General features: G+C 35.7%; 1 protein-coding gene across 1 annotated transcript in view; it reads right to left on the reverse strand.

The window, feature by feature from the left end:
* Nucleotides 1–1,807: 1,807 nt before the first annotated feature.
* The window catches only part of LOC132543020 (neprilysin-like), a 57,438-nt gene continuing 44,113 nt past the window's right edge, over nt 1,808–15,132 (reverse strand). Inside the window, exons 18-23 of the mRNA XM_060206474.1 lie at nt 11,095–11,162; nt 9,593–9,723; nt 9,087–9,152; nt 8,308–8,409; nt 7,186–7,262; nt 1,808–5,947 (exon numbers count right to left, since the gene is read on the reverse strand). Coding sequence (XP_060062457.1) covers nt 5,848–5,947; nt 7,186–7,262; nt 8,308–8,409; nt 9,087–9,152; nt 9,593–9,723; nt 11,095–11,162 — 544 coding nt within the window. The 3' untranslated portion in view covers nt 1,808–5,847. The remainder of the gene's footprint in view (nt 5,948–7,185; nt 7,263–8,307; nt 8,410–9,086; nt 9,153–9,592; nt 9,724–11,094; nt 11,163–15,132) is intronic.

The raw sequence follows: 15,132 nt of genomic DNA on the forward strand, positions 1-15,132 counted from the left end.
AGGTATATACGATGGACATAGTCAATAGCTTTCTTGTTATTTAAAGACAAGACATCATCATTATCTCTGAAAGTGATAATAAACGACTTTGCAAAGTCTTTGTGACTTGTTTTGATAACCTCTTTGATTAATTCAGTCTCCTACGAAAACAAGTCAGCCAGTGGGGCACAATTAGTTCTCGGAGGTATGATCTTACCACCAAACTCGACGAAGATGATAACCATAAACTCGATCAGTTTTATGATTTCGGCCTCTGTATATTTCTTATATTCTTATAGAAGATATATTTTTCAGAAGAGGGCATTGATGATTGGTCAAAAGCACTTTGGAGGTCTTTAAAATCCCCATAATATTGATTCCGCGTCTTGAGTAAGCAGTATCGCAATAAGCCTGTAATCCATATTTGATAGTACTAATAATGTTAGACAGTTTAGACAAAAGCTTGAATGAACAGCTAGACAAGCCAGCAATAAAACGTTTATATGGACTCTCATGAAGTTTCTTAATCCAATATAAACGAGGGAGGTCCACATCCTTATCATTAATGATTCTAAATTATTGTAATACCGAAGCATGATTAGCCAGTATTTCTTCTGTGGAAAGACTAAACAAGAGATAGGCGGGATTTCCTTCGCTATCAAGAAAGCATAGTTCTTTTTGTATACAGAACATGTAATAATATTTGCAGACAACAATCAAGTTATTGGGCGTCTTATCTGCAGACAAAATAACATGCAGGTTATGTTATTCTTGCAATGAGTATTTTGCTTTCATTTAGACTCCAAGCTGTAGTTTTTTAATGAATGATGGACCGTAAACATTCAATCCAAAGTATCTAACGCAGCATGTTCTCCTGTTGCCCATTCTCTGGTATAGTTTTCAGCAGAATCCATAAGTATCCTGAAGTTCATATGCCTATGAATGGACGGAGTTTCATGAAAAGCTCTCTTAACATTTTGAATAATGCTTAAATCACCAGCTACTATGTGTACCCAGTTATAAGTAGAGGTAGAATTTGAACAAGATGACGGAGTTCTAAGGTCATCTACATTCAGTTGCTGCAGCATTTGTTTGTAAATGAAAAGTTTGATGCAATGGGCTTGGAGTAACTGCAGGAAATTTGGGGGATGTTTCTGCTTCAAAAGTACAGTGGGATATTAGCTTGAAAAGACTTCTGATATAAAATATATTACTGATGTTGATTCAACTTTTATAATTTTGCGAGACTTAGAAGGACGAAACAGTAGCATGACGAAGTTTATTTCTGTTATAGATCAACATCACCGACGAGTCCCAGACGCACAAAACAGTTAAATGATGACGTTTATGGCATTGATAAACCTCATCATCTCTGACGACTGCTAATTATTTCGCATATGCTATTCTCTACCTAACGATGCTGTTTACTTGTCTTTAGAGTCCTACCTTAACAGTGACGTCACTCCTCCTTCTGACTGATATTTGGCTCCCCTTACACACCTTCCATGAGATTCTTTACTTTCTAAGTTAACGGCAATTTGTATCATGTCTAAAATTTATCGATTTTGTTCTTAGATCATTGCAAAACCAGGACACTGAAATAATTAAGGACGTCCTTAGCATCCTTTTGATGGCGTCCTGAAACTTAGCGGCCAGTCATATTTAGTAATTGGTTGTACAGGTGATGATTTCTTAAATACTGATTTCATTTATACGATAATTCATAAAAACCCTCTTGTTTTATATTATAACAGTGATAATTTGAGCAAACGAAAGGCAACTCTTACCGTATAACAGTTGTTTATATCCAATAATGAACAGCAGCAGGTTGGTATTCCAATTTGTTTATTTTTTTTACAATACAGTAAACATGATGTATAGGATGTTTGTTAGCGACAGAAACCAAGCAATATAGATAAGAATAAACTCACTTATATACAATATACTAATTACTTTATGTCATATTCACGTAGATATCCAAGCCAATCATGATAGCACACTGTCAAATTCTGTTCTCAATTCCTATCACCATCCAAGAGATCATTTATTTGTAATAGATTATTCATTTAGAAATTCGACAAAATTCAAATGTTATCTTTTTTTCATTAAAGTAAAGTATCATGTATGTACAATAAATCGTAACTGTCAGATGTTTTTTTAATTGAATGAAACAAATTTAAGAAATTGAAATAAAAAATCGCTGTTATGTATTGAAATATTTGTGGGAAAATTCAACAAGCAAAATACTAACATGTCAACAGAATCTTGATTCAAACCCCAACAGCCAATATGAACAACACACAGATTTACAAAGACTCCGGAAACAGTTTAAGGGGAACATGGGTAGGTGTTCATAAAGGGTAAGCGTCTTCTGCTTTACCGATGACATCCGCCATGTGAATCTAGGTCAATATAAGTAATGTCACGTTCCCAAATGAGAACAACGGAATCTTCAAGAAAACAAACATACCAAGGAAAAAAGAATATTTATCAATATGACCATTATGACGACTGTAAAACTTCTGGAAAATCTTCATCAACATACCTCTCTTAAAACTATGTGCTGTGAGTTTATCTGTCCGTTGTCGATGTCTTGCACGAAAGTTGTTATATTGTGAACAAGCCGCAGAATATAGAATCAACAGCGTAACATCAATATAGGTTGGGTATCCCACGTGCTAACAAGACTGGCTTGGAGTTAAATATACTATATACACATGTAGTATAATGTTCTGTTATTACATCTGTAGAAATGATAAACAGTAGTTAATATATAGACAACCAGACAAGTATATATCACCGACACAACGGTATTTATATCCTGTATGTTATGGACGTAAATAGCAAAAACAATTTCTCACACGGACGAAAGACTGTATGTCAAATTACAACAGAAATTTGTGTTTTCAGCCATGAAAGATAAAATATAGACTTTGTGACATATATTTGGAATAACTCAATACAATATTTAATACATTTTTCTCACCTGTTGATTTCATCCCAAAAAAGTCCAGAATATATAGGCAAAGTGTTTATAACTGTCGCGAATACTATTCACCTGTTTTACACGTCCGAAGCTGAAAAGCCGTAATATCGGACGTGAAACTTATATGAATAAATTCGCCTGTTTGGGCACATTGATATTATGTAGCAAAATATAGTTAACTATAATATTTTAAAAACACTAAGCAAGAGTATACTTTGATCGATAGTTATGTGTATGATGTTAAGATACAGTCACTCATGCAGAAACAGTACTAATGTTGACAATAATAACAAACAATACAAAGAAAATGAAGATTATGATTCTATAGTTAGTAGTTGTTTTTGTGTTGATAAACACACACCTGAATAGAGTTTCATATATCACAGTTAGTTAAACATTCATGCGTGACGATTTAGGCAATATGTCTCATTCATCAACCTGTCTGCTTCATCAAAAAATCTGTTTCCTTCATCAGACGATCAGGTTTAATGAAGGAAACAGTAGATCCACTGACTCGTCATTCATGAATATTAACTGACTGATCAACGTGAAACTACTGATAAATAAATTTGAAAAGCATTTGATAAAAAGCGAAATATCCACTTCATTTGATAACCTAAAATAGTAAGGCGTGCTTCGTAGAAGAGCATTGTGGAATAGTAAGGATATGTATTTGGAAAGTAGTGCATTGTGTGATAGTAACGTTCTGAAGAAGTGTACACGTAGTGTTCTGAATAACAATGCATTGTAGGAAAGTAAAGAAGTCTACTAGGATAATAATGCATTGTTGGATAGAAAAGAAGTCTACTAGGATAACAATGCATTGTGGGATATTTAAGAAGTGTACTAGGGTAACAGTGCATTGTTGGATAGTCAAGAAATGCACTAGGATAACAATGCATTGTGGGATAGTCAAGAAGTGTACTAGGATAACAATGCATTGTGGGATAGTAAAGAAGTGTACTAGGATAACAATGCATTGTGGGATAGTCAAGAAGTGTACTAGGATAACAATGCAATGTGGGATAGTCAAGAAGTGTACTAGGATAACATTGCATTGTAGGATAGTTAAGAGGGATGACGTTGTTTGCATTTGTACAATCACAGACTCTGTGGATATCATCAGAAAGCAAACAAAACAAGGCCTTACTTTACCAGACATCTTTAGAATATACAGTGAAAAGCATTTTTTAGGTCAGTTCTTTGTAGTAATGAAAATTCTATATAATATGGAACTAACAGATCCTACAAAGTATCACGAGAAAGTTCCAGGTGTACACACAGATGTGTAGTTTTCATATTTTGATGATTACTTTCAAACCAATATGACTAAATAGACCCGGAAGTAAAACTCGCCATTGATAACAAAACTATTTAAAACCGCGTTAAAATTACTGTAACACTTTTTAATTTGTCGAGACCAAATTTTGGCGCATTATCATTTATTCGTAGATTACAACCAGTGCAAACATATGTTAGAGTAGTACCTTCAGCACAAAATGTTAAAATCTGTAGTGTTACCATGTTGAAAATCTACATTTTTGAGTATTTAAATAGGAAAACTTAATAAAATTGAGGAAATATGCATTAAAAATGTTCGAAATAATTTTTTTTTATTTACTGAGAGTCAATTGGGTGATAGTTTGCTTTTCCTTTTATCAAGTGAAAGTTTGCCTTGAAGACAACATATTGTAGTGTACTACTTTTATATTTCTTTAGAATGATTTAACGACTCTGTTCCAAAAAAGTAATTTCACAATCGAATCGTTTATGCATCTTTGATATATATAGAGACAAAAATATATACATTCATCAAAATTGTCATGAATAAGTTCAGGATGTTTGTGTATTATTAACAAGAATTCAAAGGTTCCAACAGATTACTGTAAAAATAAACAGTGCTTCGTACTTGCGGTGTTGTCAAGCCTGGAAGCAAGGGATTTTTTTGGATTTTATTTTCAAATTAGTTTTTCTTCATGAATTTAATACATCATCGAATATAGCGAAAAAATGGAACTCGTTACCTGTAGTGTATATCTAAAACAATAACGGCAATTTTGGACACAAACTTTGAGATTATTAATGACGTGTTATTTACAAATATTTGCAACAAGAATAATTGCAAATGAAAGTAATATCAATGAGGAAACCACATTAACACGCGTCATGATTAAGAATTCAAATCATTGTTAATCAACCAACAAAAACACAGCTTGTCATGTAGCCTTCAACTGCATCATGCCATAAAGTTACTGTGCCACCCCAAATTCAGTCACATCACAAGCATTACAAATCAAAATCTATACTCTTTCTAGATTTTGGAGACCGGGAAAGTCAAACATGATTTTTATTGAATGAGAAAATGAGAAAAACTCCCATAAAATATGAAGATATTGACTTCTCCAGTGTCGGTAATATTCCTTTAAGGAGTCCTACAGGACAGTTTGTTCCAAAAAGTTGCACTAGATTTTCCGTCATGATTTTATTCAGGATCTCAGAACTGGGAGCCCTTTGGAGAAAATTGGATGAATTCCTGTTGACATCGTATTCAGTTTAAACAATCAGCCTTATTTGTCAATTTGACTCACACTTTTCACAGGAACGTCTTTATTGGATAACATTTTAAACCATAGTCATTCTTTACCAGATATTTATTCCAATACAATTGTCCTCCATCATCCAAATACCAGTCCTAGTTGTCTGTGTTTGCTGTACCCCTCTTGCTTGGATTAATTAAAGAGAATCACACCGGAGCCAACAAGGCCGATTTAATCGTCATAATGAGGCGACAGTCGTAGATGACGTCACTTTCGTTCTGACACAGTGTCACTAGTGTGCTCCATCCAGTGTGACAGAGAAATCCCCGTTTGTAATATTACTTATCACCATACTTCACATTTATTCACAGGATTCATGTAGGAGCCGGCGGGACAATTAAACACCCGTGAAAACTCCTTAGAGTTCTGTAATGTGCCAATCACCCTGAAAATAAACATTGATATTGACATTTAAATCCAGACTCACATTTTACCCTTGAAAATAATTTTCTGATTTATTGAAGACGATATTATGTCCGAGGGTTCCTCTGACATCAGTACTCAAGTGAATTTTACCCGTGTTTCAAATATGTCAAATATGTTTATTCTTACTTCAAAAACATCATTTACCGTACTTGTGACCGAGAGCTTCACTGAAGAGTTCTAGGATTACTCATCAGTAGTGTATCTGTTTCTGTTGTGTGTACCATGTATCAGCAGCAGGAGCTATCTACTTATATGGGTTTTTTTTTGTTTTTTTTTATTTGTTTGATTGTTTGGGTTTTTTTTTTTGGGGGGGGGTGTTATTTTGTCATTGTGATATTCTGTTTTTTTCCAACAACAATTTAATATTTTTTTCACGTCAATGAATCAGAAGTAAGACAATCGCATACCGTAAATGTGTATCCATTCGATTAATATAAAAATCTACTAATAAATGATTGCTTGGTATTCACGTGAAAACTTTGACTTTCATTCATCGGTAATTTCTTAATGACTTGTAAAATATCTAAATAAAAATACTCCCATGTAAACATAATCATAATCCAAACTCAAATTCAATAAAACTAGGGCAAAAGATTTACACGGAGACTTCTGAAAATGTACAAGGAGAATAAGACCAGGTGTTCCAGAAGAGTAAACGTCTTCTGCTTCATCGACGGCACCAGCCATGTAAATCTTAGTCAATCTAAGCAAGTAATGATAGATTCTCAAATGAGAACAAGTTTATAACAACGAAACCAACAGGGAAACTAACGAGCATCAACCATATCCAGCTTAGATCAAAGCTGATATGACCGATATCAAATTCGGCATTATAACTTCTCTGCCAATTTTTGTATGCAAATCACTTTAACATATGAAATGTATCTGAAGCACAATACATTGTTTACAAATCATAAAAAGAACTTCAAATGAAAGAGGAACAAACATGTTGCTAAGGACAGTAACTCTGTTGGGTTTTTGTTGGTATAATTCATTTTTCAAGATTCGTTCTTATTTGCATTTCCAGATACTTAAAATTACGACAACGATAATTACAAAATTGATGTGTATGAACGATTTGTAATAAGTCAGTAGTAAATTACTTACACGTATATGTGTATTTAAGTGAATATGGATTTAAACTTCAAGCTTTGCTTTCATAGATCATAAAGTTTGTAATTGTAAGTTAAATCTTACCTGAAGCGCCCTGGACTGTGTAGACCTGTTCGGATTCTGTTCACTGCTGCTTCCGGTCTCATCGTTCCACACCACACCTATGAATACAAGTCAAAATAAATTGAAGCCTGAGACGTTGATATCAGAAAACTATTCTGTTTTCACTGATATTTACAAACAACAACAAAACATAACCGAGAGTTTACCTTCATCGTCTAAAGCAAGTCAACATTTAGAAAATTCGACACTTGTGGTTAACTCTGCATCATTATTGAATGTTGCGGATAAGACCTAAAAGTTTAATACGATCTCACGAAACCATGGAATGTTTAAAAATGAAATTTATGTTTTTGATATTATATCGGAACAATTTGAAACAACACTAAGTAATGCGATTGTTTAGGACAAACACATGAAGATACCAACATATACACATATTGATAATTCAAACTCTAATTCAGTAAAACAAAAGCAAAGACGAACAAAGGAACGATCTCCACGGACCAGGTGTTGCGGAAGAGAAGGCTCCTTCTGGTTCATCGACGACACCCACCGTGTTAATAGATCAGAACAAGGTAAATAACAATGGAACTAACGAGCATCAAACACTTCCAGTATCATATCACACAAAAAATAGAACATTTCTCAATGAATTACTATGACGACAGTAACATTTCCCCAAAACGTTTAGCAACCTGAATCTTGAAACCCTGTGTTAAGTTTGTCTGTCAGTTGTCGATATCTTGAGCGAAAATCATGATATTGGGAACGTGTCCTTGAACATCGAATCAACTGCGACACGTAAACTTAATCCAGTATATTCCAAAATGCCTTAACCTTATCTGCGGTCAAACATTCACATTATCAGCTTTTGTCACATACCCCATTAACCAGAGTTCAAACACACAGCAGAAAAAAATGTTTCATCCCTTTTGATCAGACGCATATTAGAATTTAGTACAGATTTTAAAGGGAAATTCCAAATATCGTCTATATTTCTGTTTATGGAAAACCGTTCTGATTTAGTCATTTTTTATCAATCTTAAGAAGGACGCCAAGGAAGAGGTTCACTCGGCCTGACGAGTTTTACATACAGTCCAATTATGAGATGATTTAGTAAGTTGGGCTAAAATTGTAACATACCTGAGCGAAGTTAAGAAAGAATAATTGATGATGGTTTAGATGCGTCAAACCCGGCAGTAGGTCCTCTTTTTTTTCCTGACTTCTTTCCCATTTTGAATATGCCTGTAAATAATCATGTTCAAATTGGTATAAATTATTCACCTTTATTTGTAGTTACTTATCTCATTTGTTACTGCTATTTGCTTTTAAGCTGTACAAGTCATACACAGGACCTGTATATCCAATTAAAATATGTCATAAACAGGAACTTCCTTGTCTTTGAAATTTGAGATTATTATAAACTGGGCACATACAGTATTTCTAGATTTAGTGACATTTAAAACAGAAACAGAACCGTGTCTACATTCTGTAATTCCTTGTGATATTGACGTTTCTTGTCTTAAATATTCGTCACATATTTGGGATTGGATTTGAGTACATTCTAAAGCGTTCCGAACGAATCTAAACGTCGCTGCATATCATAGCAAATCTCGGGAACTACAGGAATTGTCTACCACCTGGATTCTCGAAGAGTGCACAATAAATACACGAGTCAATAGCGTTTTTCAAAACAACTTTAGAATCAGATAAGTAGAGCCAAAGAATGAAGTAAACTGCATTCTATAACTGATTCTAAAAAAGAGAATGAGGAATATCTGTCGAACACTAAATTGGAAGATGCACAAACCCAATAACTTAAGAAGAAAAAATATTTTTTCTATACTGAATGAAGTTTGAAGAACGTCATGTTTATCACTTTATCCTCTCTGTAGCTAAACTTTAACTTAAGTCATACCTACCCTGTACGCCTCCTTAAGTCCTCCATTATCAGCGATGTTTTCTCCCTGTGTCTGGATGCCGTTTAACTATCAAAAGAGAAAGTTAGAAATCAGTATAAGAAAGGATTTTTAAAAGGTCCTTTTTATATGAATGTATATGCATAAAGTCCAACCCAATAACGACGGTATATACACAATAGCATGGTTCTATATAGAAATTAATCAAATAAGGTCGATATTTGAATACATTAACCTTTCCTTCATTGATGACATCCATCGAGTAAGTCAAAGTCATTCTAAGTAATATAACGTTCTCAAACTAAGAATCAAGTCAATAGTGACAATGAATCCACCAGATGTATTAACGAGGATTGAAAAATTATTTCATTTACAATCATTATGATGCTGTCCACAAAATTCATAATTTTCATCAGCTTGCATCAGAATTTTTCTATGTAACCGTATTTAGGTGTTTAGTGACCGTTCATCATCTGTAAGTATTGGTCATTTATAATTAACAGTCGTACCGCTATACCGATCCCTGGCATGGTGTAGTTCCCATACTGTTCTACAATACAGCTGGTCTGGTTCTTGAATCGTTCGATGACCACATCATCCCACCATTGTTTTAGATTACCATCTTTGTCGAACTGTCGACCTGAGGAGTCAAGTAGGAATGATTTTAATTAAACTGACTAAACGAAAGGTCTTCATCGCTTCGACCCTGACAGAAAGGGCATCGAAATGTATTAATAATGTGTTCACTACTTATGTTAAATTATGTATCAGCACATTAACAGGTGGTTTACAAAATATATCATATGTATGAAAAAGTTGTATGATTTTTGTTTTTGTTTTTTTTTTGTATTATCGGTAAATTTGATTCACATAGGTTAGATAATATCTAGACGCAGGTTCATTTCACAGATAATCTACACAGATCTTTATCATATACACAGAATAACGGTGCCAACATCTATCATCTTCACAAAGACTAAATGGTGTGAACTTCTATCTACATAGACTAATCTACACAAAGATTAATAGTGTGATTTTCTGCTATCTACATAGACAAATCTACACAAAGACTAATGGTGTGATTTTCTGCTTTCTACTTAGACTAATCTACACAAAGACTAATGGTGTGATTTTCTGCTTTCTACTTAGACTAATCTACACAAAGACTAATGGTGTGATTTTCTGCTTTCTACTTAGACTAATCTACACAAAGACTAATGGTGTGATTTTCTGCTTTCTACTTAGACTAATCTACACAAAGACTAATGGTGTGAACTTCTATCTACATAGACTAATCTACACAAAGACTAATGGTGTGATTTTCTGCTTTCTACATAGACTAATCTACATAAAGACTAATGGTGTGAACTTCTATCTACATAGACTAATCTACACAAAGACTAATGGTGTGAACTTCTATCTACATAGACTAATCTACACAAAGACTAATGGTGTGAACTTCTATCTACATAGACTAATCTACACAAAGACTAATGGTGTGAACATCTATCTACATAGAAAAATCTACACAAAGACTAATGGTGTGAACTTCTATCTACATAGACTAATCTACATAAAGACTAATGGTGTGAACTTCTATCTACATAGACTAATCTACACAAAGACTAATGGTGTGAACTTCTATCTACATAGACTAATCTACACAAAGACTAATGGTGTGAACATCTATCTACATAGACAAATCTACACAAAGACTAATGGTGTGAACTTCTATCTACATAGACTAATCTACACAAAGACTAATGGTGTGAACTTCTATCTACATAGACTAATCTACACAAAGACTAATGGTGTGAACTTCTATCTACATAGACTAATCTACACAAAGACTAATGGTGTGAACTTCTATCTACATAGACTAATCTACACAAAGACTAATGGTGTGAACATCTATCTACATAGACTAATCTACACAAAGACTAATGTTGTGATTTTCTGCTTTCTACTTAGACTAATCTACACAAAGACTAATCATAGACCAGGTGTTAACCTCTGTCATCAAATCCATGAGTTATTTCATGTCCAATCACCATTCCAATACCTCCGTAATTCAATGATCTGTAAAAGAAGGGAAAATTAAATTTGATACTCTTCATCATGACATATTTTCGCGGGTTTTTATTCACGTAATTATTCTTTCCGATACTATTTTGAGGTGAGGTATTAAGCTTTGATTATTGGAAAAAATGATCGTCGCGAGTTTCCATCGCAAAAGAAACTGCTAGCGAATATCTCTTGGTTAACAATATTTAACTGTATTGGAAGATCAACGCTTTCAAATGACAATATCTATGTTAACATCCACATTCAGACGATGTTGACATTTAAAACAATAATAAAAACAAATTTTCGGATTAGGCCTATTTTTGAGGTCTGTTTATCTTCGAGTTGTAGGGTATCCCATATAATCCTATCGAATTTTATGAGTAATGTATGGCATGCGGTAAGAGAGAGAAATAATACTTTGATTGTTGTACAGTCATACACTAAAATCTCAACAGCCGCATCTACCTGTGTGACATTAGCGAATGGCACGTCACAGAATGACACCTTTCTATTCTGATTTAGAATGATTCGAGGCCAAATGATGAATTTAACTGAAACATGCAACTATTTTGTCCTTCAAGTACCTCGTCACAGAAGCTGAGGACTTATGTCGGAAGGTTAAGGTATGTGGTTCCCCTAAAACCGATCCTGCAGGATTTAAACTATTGTCAGGTATTAGACAACGTCCGGACTGCTAAGTTTATATCACCAGCAGATCTATCTGGGCACAATACAGCATTACAGCTTTGATAATATTCAAGATTATTCATCTACATGGGAGTAGGTGATACCAAAACACAAATTATTGATTTTCTGAAGTTAGTAGTAGGTTTGACGGTAGCTTTCATGTTACAGTTTGTGGTACAGTTTGTGGTAGGTTTGACGATAGTTTCCATGTTACAGTTTGTGGTACAGTTTGTGGTATGTTTGCCGGTAGTTTCCATGTTACAGTTTGTGGTAGGTTTGCCGGTAGTTTTCATGTTACAGTTTGTGGTACAGTTTGTGGTAGGTTTGACGGTAGTTTCCATGTTACAGTTTGTGGTACAGTTTGTGGTAGGCTTGCCGGTAGCTTTCATGTTACAGTTTGTGGTAGGCTTGCCGGTAGTTTTCATGTTACAGTTTGCGGTACAGTTTGTGGTAGGCTTGCCGGTAGTTTTCATGTTACAGTTTGTGGTAGGTTTGCCGGTTGTTTTCATGTTACAGTTTGTGGTAGGTTTGCCGGTAGTTTTCATGTTACAGTTTGTGGTAGGCTTGCCGGTAGTTTTCATGTTACAGTTTGCGGTAGGCTTGCCGGTAGTTTTCATGTTACAGTTTGTGGTACAGTTTGTGGTAGGTTTGCCGGTAGTTTTCATGTTACAGTTTGTGGTACAGTTTGTGGTAGGCTTGCCGGTAGTTTTCATGTTACAGTTTGTGGTAGGTTTGCCGGTTGTTTTCATGTTACAGTTTGTGGTAGGTTTGCCGGTAGTTTTCATGTTACAGTTTGTGGTAGGTTTTTCGGTAGTTTCCATGTAACAGTTTGTGGTAGGTTTGCCGGTAGTTTTCATGTTACAGTTTGTGGTAGGTTTGACGGTAGTTTCCATGTTACAGTTAGTGGTACAGTTTGTGGTAGGCTTGCCGGTAGTTTTCATGTTACAGTTAGTGGTACAGTTTGTGGTAGGCTTGCCGGTAGGTTAGTTTTGGTACAGTTTGTGGTGTTACAGTTTGTGGTAGGTTTGCCGGTAGTTTTCATGTTACAGTTTGTGGTAGGTTTGCCGGTAGTTTTCATGTTACAGTTTGTGGTAGGTTTGCCGGTAGTTTTCATGTTACAGTTTGTGGTAGGTTTGCCGGTAGTTTCCATGTTACAGTTTGTGGTACAGTTTGTGGTAGGTTTGCCGGTAGTTTTTATGTTACAGTTAGTGGTACAGTTTGTGGTAGGCTTGCAGGTAGTTTTCATGTTACAGTTTGTGGTAGGCTTGCCGGTAGTTTCCATGTTACAGTTTGTGGTAGGTTTGCCGGTAGTTTTCATGTTACAGTTTGTGGTACAGTTTGTGGTAGGTTTGACGGTAGTTTCCATGTTACAGTTTGTGGTACAGTTTGTGGTAGGCTTGCCGGTAGTTTTCATGTTACAGTTAGTGGTACAGTTTGTGGTAGGCTTGCCGGTAGTTTTCATGTTACAGTTTGCGGTAGGTTACAGTTTGTGGTAGGTTTGCCGGTAGTTTTCATGTTACAGTTTGTGGTAGGTTTGCCGGTAGTTTTCATGTTACAGTTTGTGGTACATTTTGTGGTAGGCTTGCCGGTAGTTTCCATGTTACAGTTTGTGGTAGGTTTGCCGGTAGTTTCCATGTTACAGTTTGTGGTACAGTTTGTGGTAGGTTTGCCGGTAGTTTCCATGTTACAGTTAGTGGTACAGTTTGTGGTAGGCTTGCCGGTAGTTTTCATGTTACAGTTTGTGGTAGGCTTGCCGGTAGTTTTCATGTTACAGTTTGTGGTACAGTTTGTGGTAGGTTTGCCGGTAGTTTTCATGTTATAGTTTGTGGTACAGTTTGTGGTAGGTTTGACGGTAGTTTCCATGTTACAGTTTGTGGTACAGTTTGTGGTAGGTTTATCGGTAGCTTTCATGTTACAGTTTGTGGTAGTCTTGCCGGTAGTTTTCATGTTACAGTTTGTGGTAGGTTTGCCGGTAGTTTCCATGTTACAGTTTGTGGTACAGTTTGTGGTAGGTTTGACGGTAGTTTTCATGTTACAGTTTGTGGTAGGTTTGCCGGTAGTTTCCATGTTACAGTTTGTGGTACAGTTTGTGGTAGGCTTGCCGGTAGTTTTCATGTTACAGTTTGTGGTACAGTTTGTGGTAGGCTTGCCGGTAGTTTTCATGTTACAGTTTGTGGTAGGTTTGCCGGTAGTTTTCATGTTACAGTTTGTGGTACAGTTTGTGGTAGGCTTGCCGATAGTTTTCATGTTACAGTTTGTGGTAGGTTTGTCGGTAGTTTTCATGTTACAGTTTGTGGTACAGTTTGTGGTAGGTTTGTCGGTAGCTTTCATGTTACAGTTTGTGGTAGGCTTGCCGGTAGTTTTCATGTTACAGTTTGTGGTAGGTTTGTCGGTAGTTTTCATGTTACAGTTTGTGGTACAGTTTGTGGTAGGTTTGACGGTAGTTTCCATGTTATAGTTTGTGGTAGGTTTGCCGGTAGTTTTCATGTTACAGTTTGTGGTACAGTTTGTGGTAGGTTTGACGGTAGTTTCCATGTTACAGTTTGTGGTACAATTTGTGGTAGGTTTATCGGTAGCTTTCATGTTACAGTTTGTGGTAGGCTTGCCGGTAGTTTCCATGTTACAGTTTGTGGTAGGTTTGCCGGTAGTTTCCATGTTACAGTTTGTGGTAGGTTTGTGGTAGGTTTGTCGGTAGCTTTCATGTTACAGTTTGTGGTAGGCTTGCCGGTAGTTTTCATGTTACAGTTTGTGGTAGGTTTGCCGGTAGTTTTCATGTTACAGTTTGTGGTACAGTTTGTGGTAGGTTTGACGGTAGTTTCCATGTTACAGTTTGTGGTACAGTTTGTGGTAGGTTTGTCGGTAGCTTTCATGTTACAGTTTGTGGTAGGCTTGCCGGTAGTTTTCATGTTACAGTTTGTGGTAGGCTTGCCGGTAGCTTTCATGTTTCAGTTTGTGGTAGGCTTGCCGGTAGTTTTCATGTTACAGTTTGTGGTAGGTTTGTCGGTAGTTTTCATGTTACAGTTTGTGGTACAGTTTGTGGTAGGTTTGACGGTAGTTTCCATGTTATAGTTTGTGGTAGGTTTGCCGGTAGTTTTCATGTTACAGTTTGTGGTACAGTTTGTGGTAGGTTTGACGGTAGTTTCCATGTTACAGTTTGTGGTACAATTTGTGGTAGGTTTATCGGTAGCTTTCATGTTACAGTTTGTGGTAGGCTTGCCGGTAGTTTCCATGTTACAGTTTGTGGTAGGTTTGCCGGTAGTTTCCATGTTACAGTTTGTGGTAGGTTTGCCGGTAG

Source organism: Ylistrum balloti, unplaced genomic scaffold (genome assembly GCF_031769215.1).
Source record: "Ylistrum balloti isolate Yb309-2 unplaced genomic scaffold, AGI_CSIRO_Ybal_v1 Utg369734, whole genome shotgun sequence".
NCBI classification, from domain to species: Eukaryota; Metazoa; Mollusca; class Bivalvia; order Pectinida; family Pectinidae; genus Ylistrum; species Ylistrum balloti.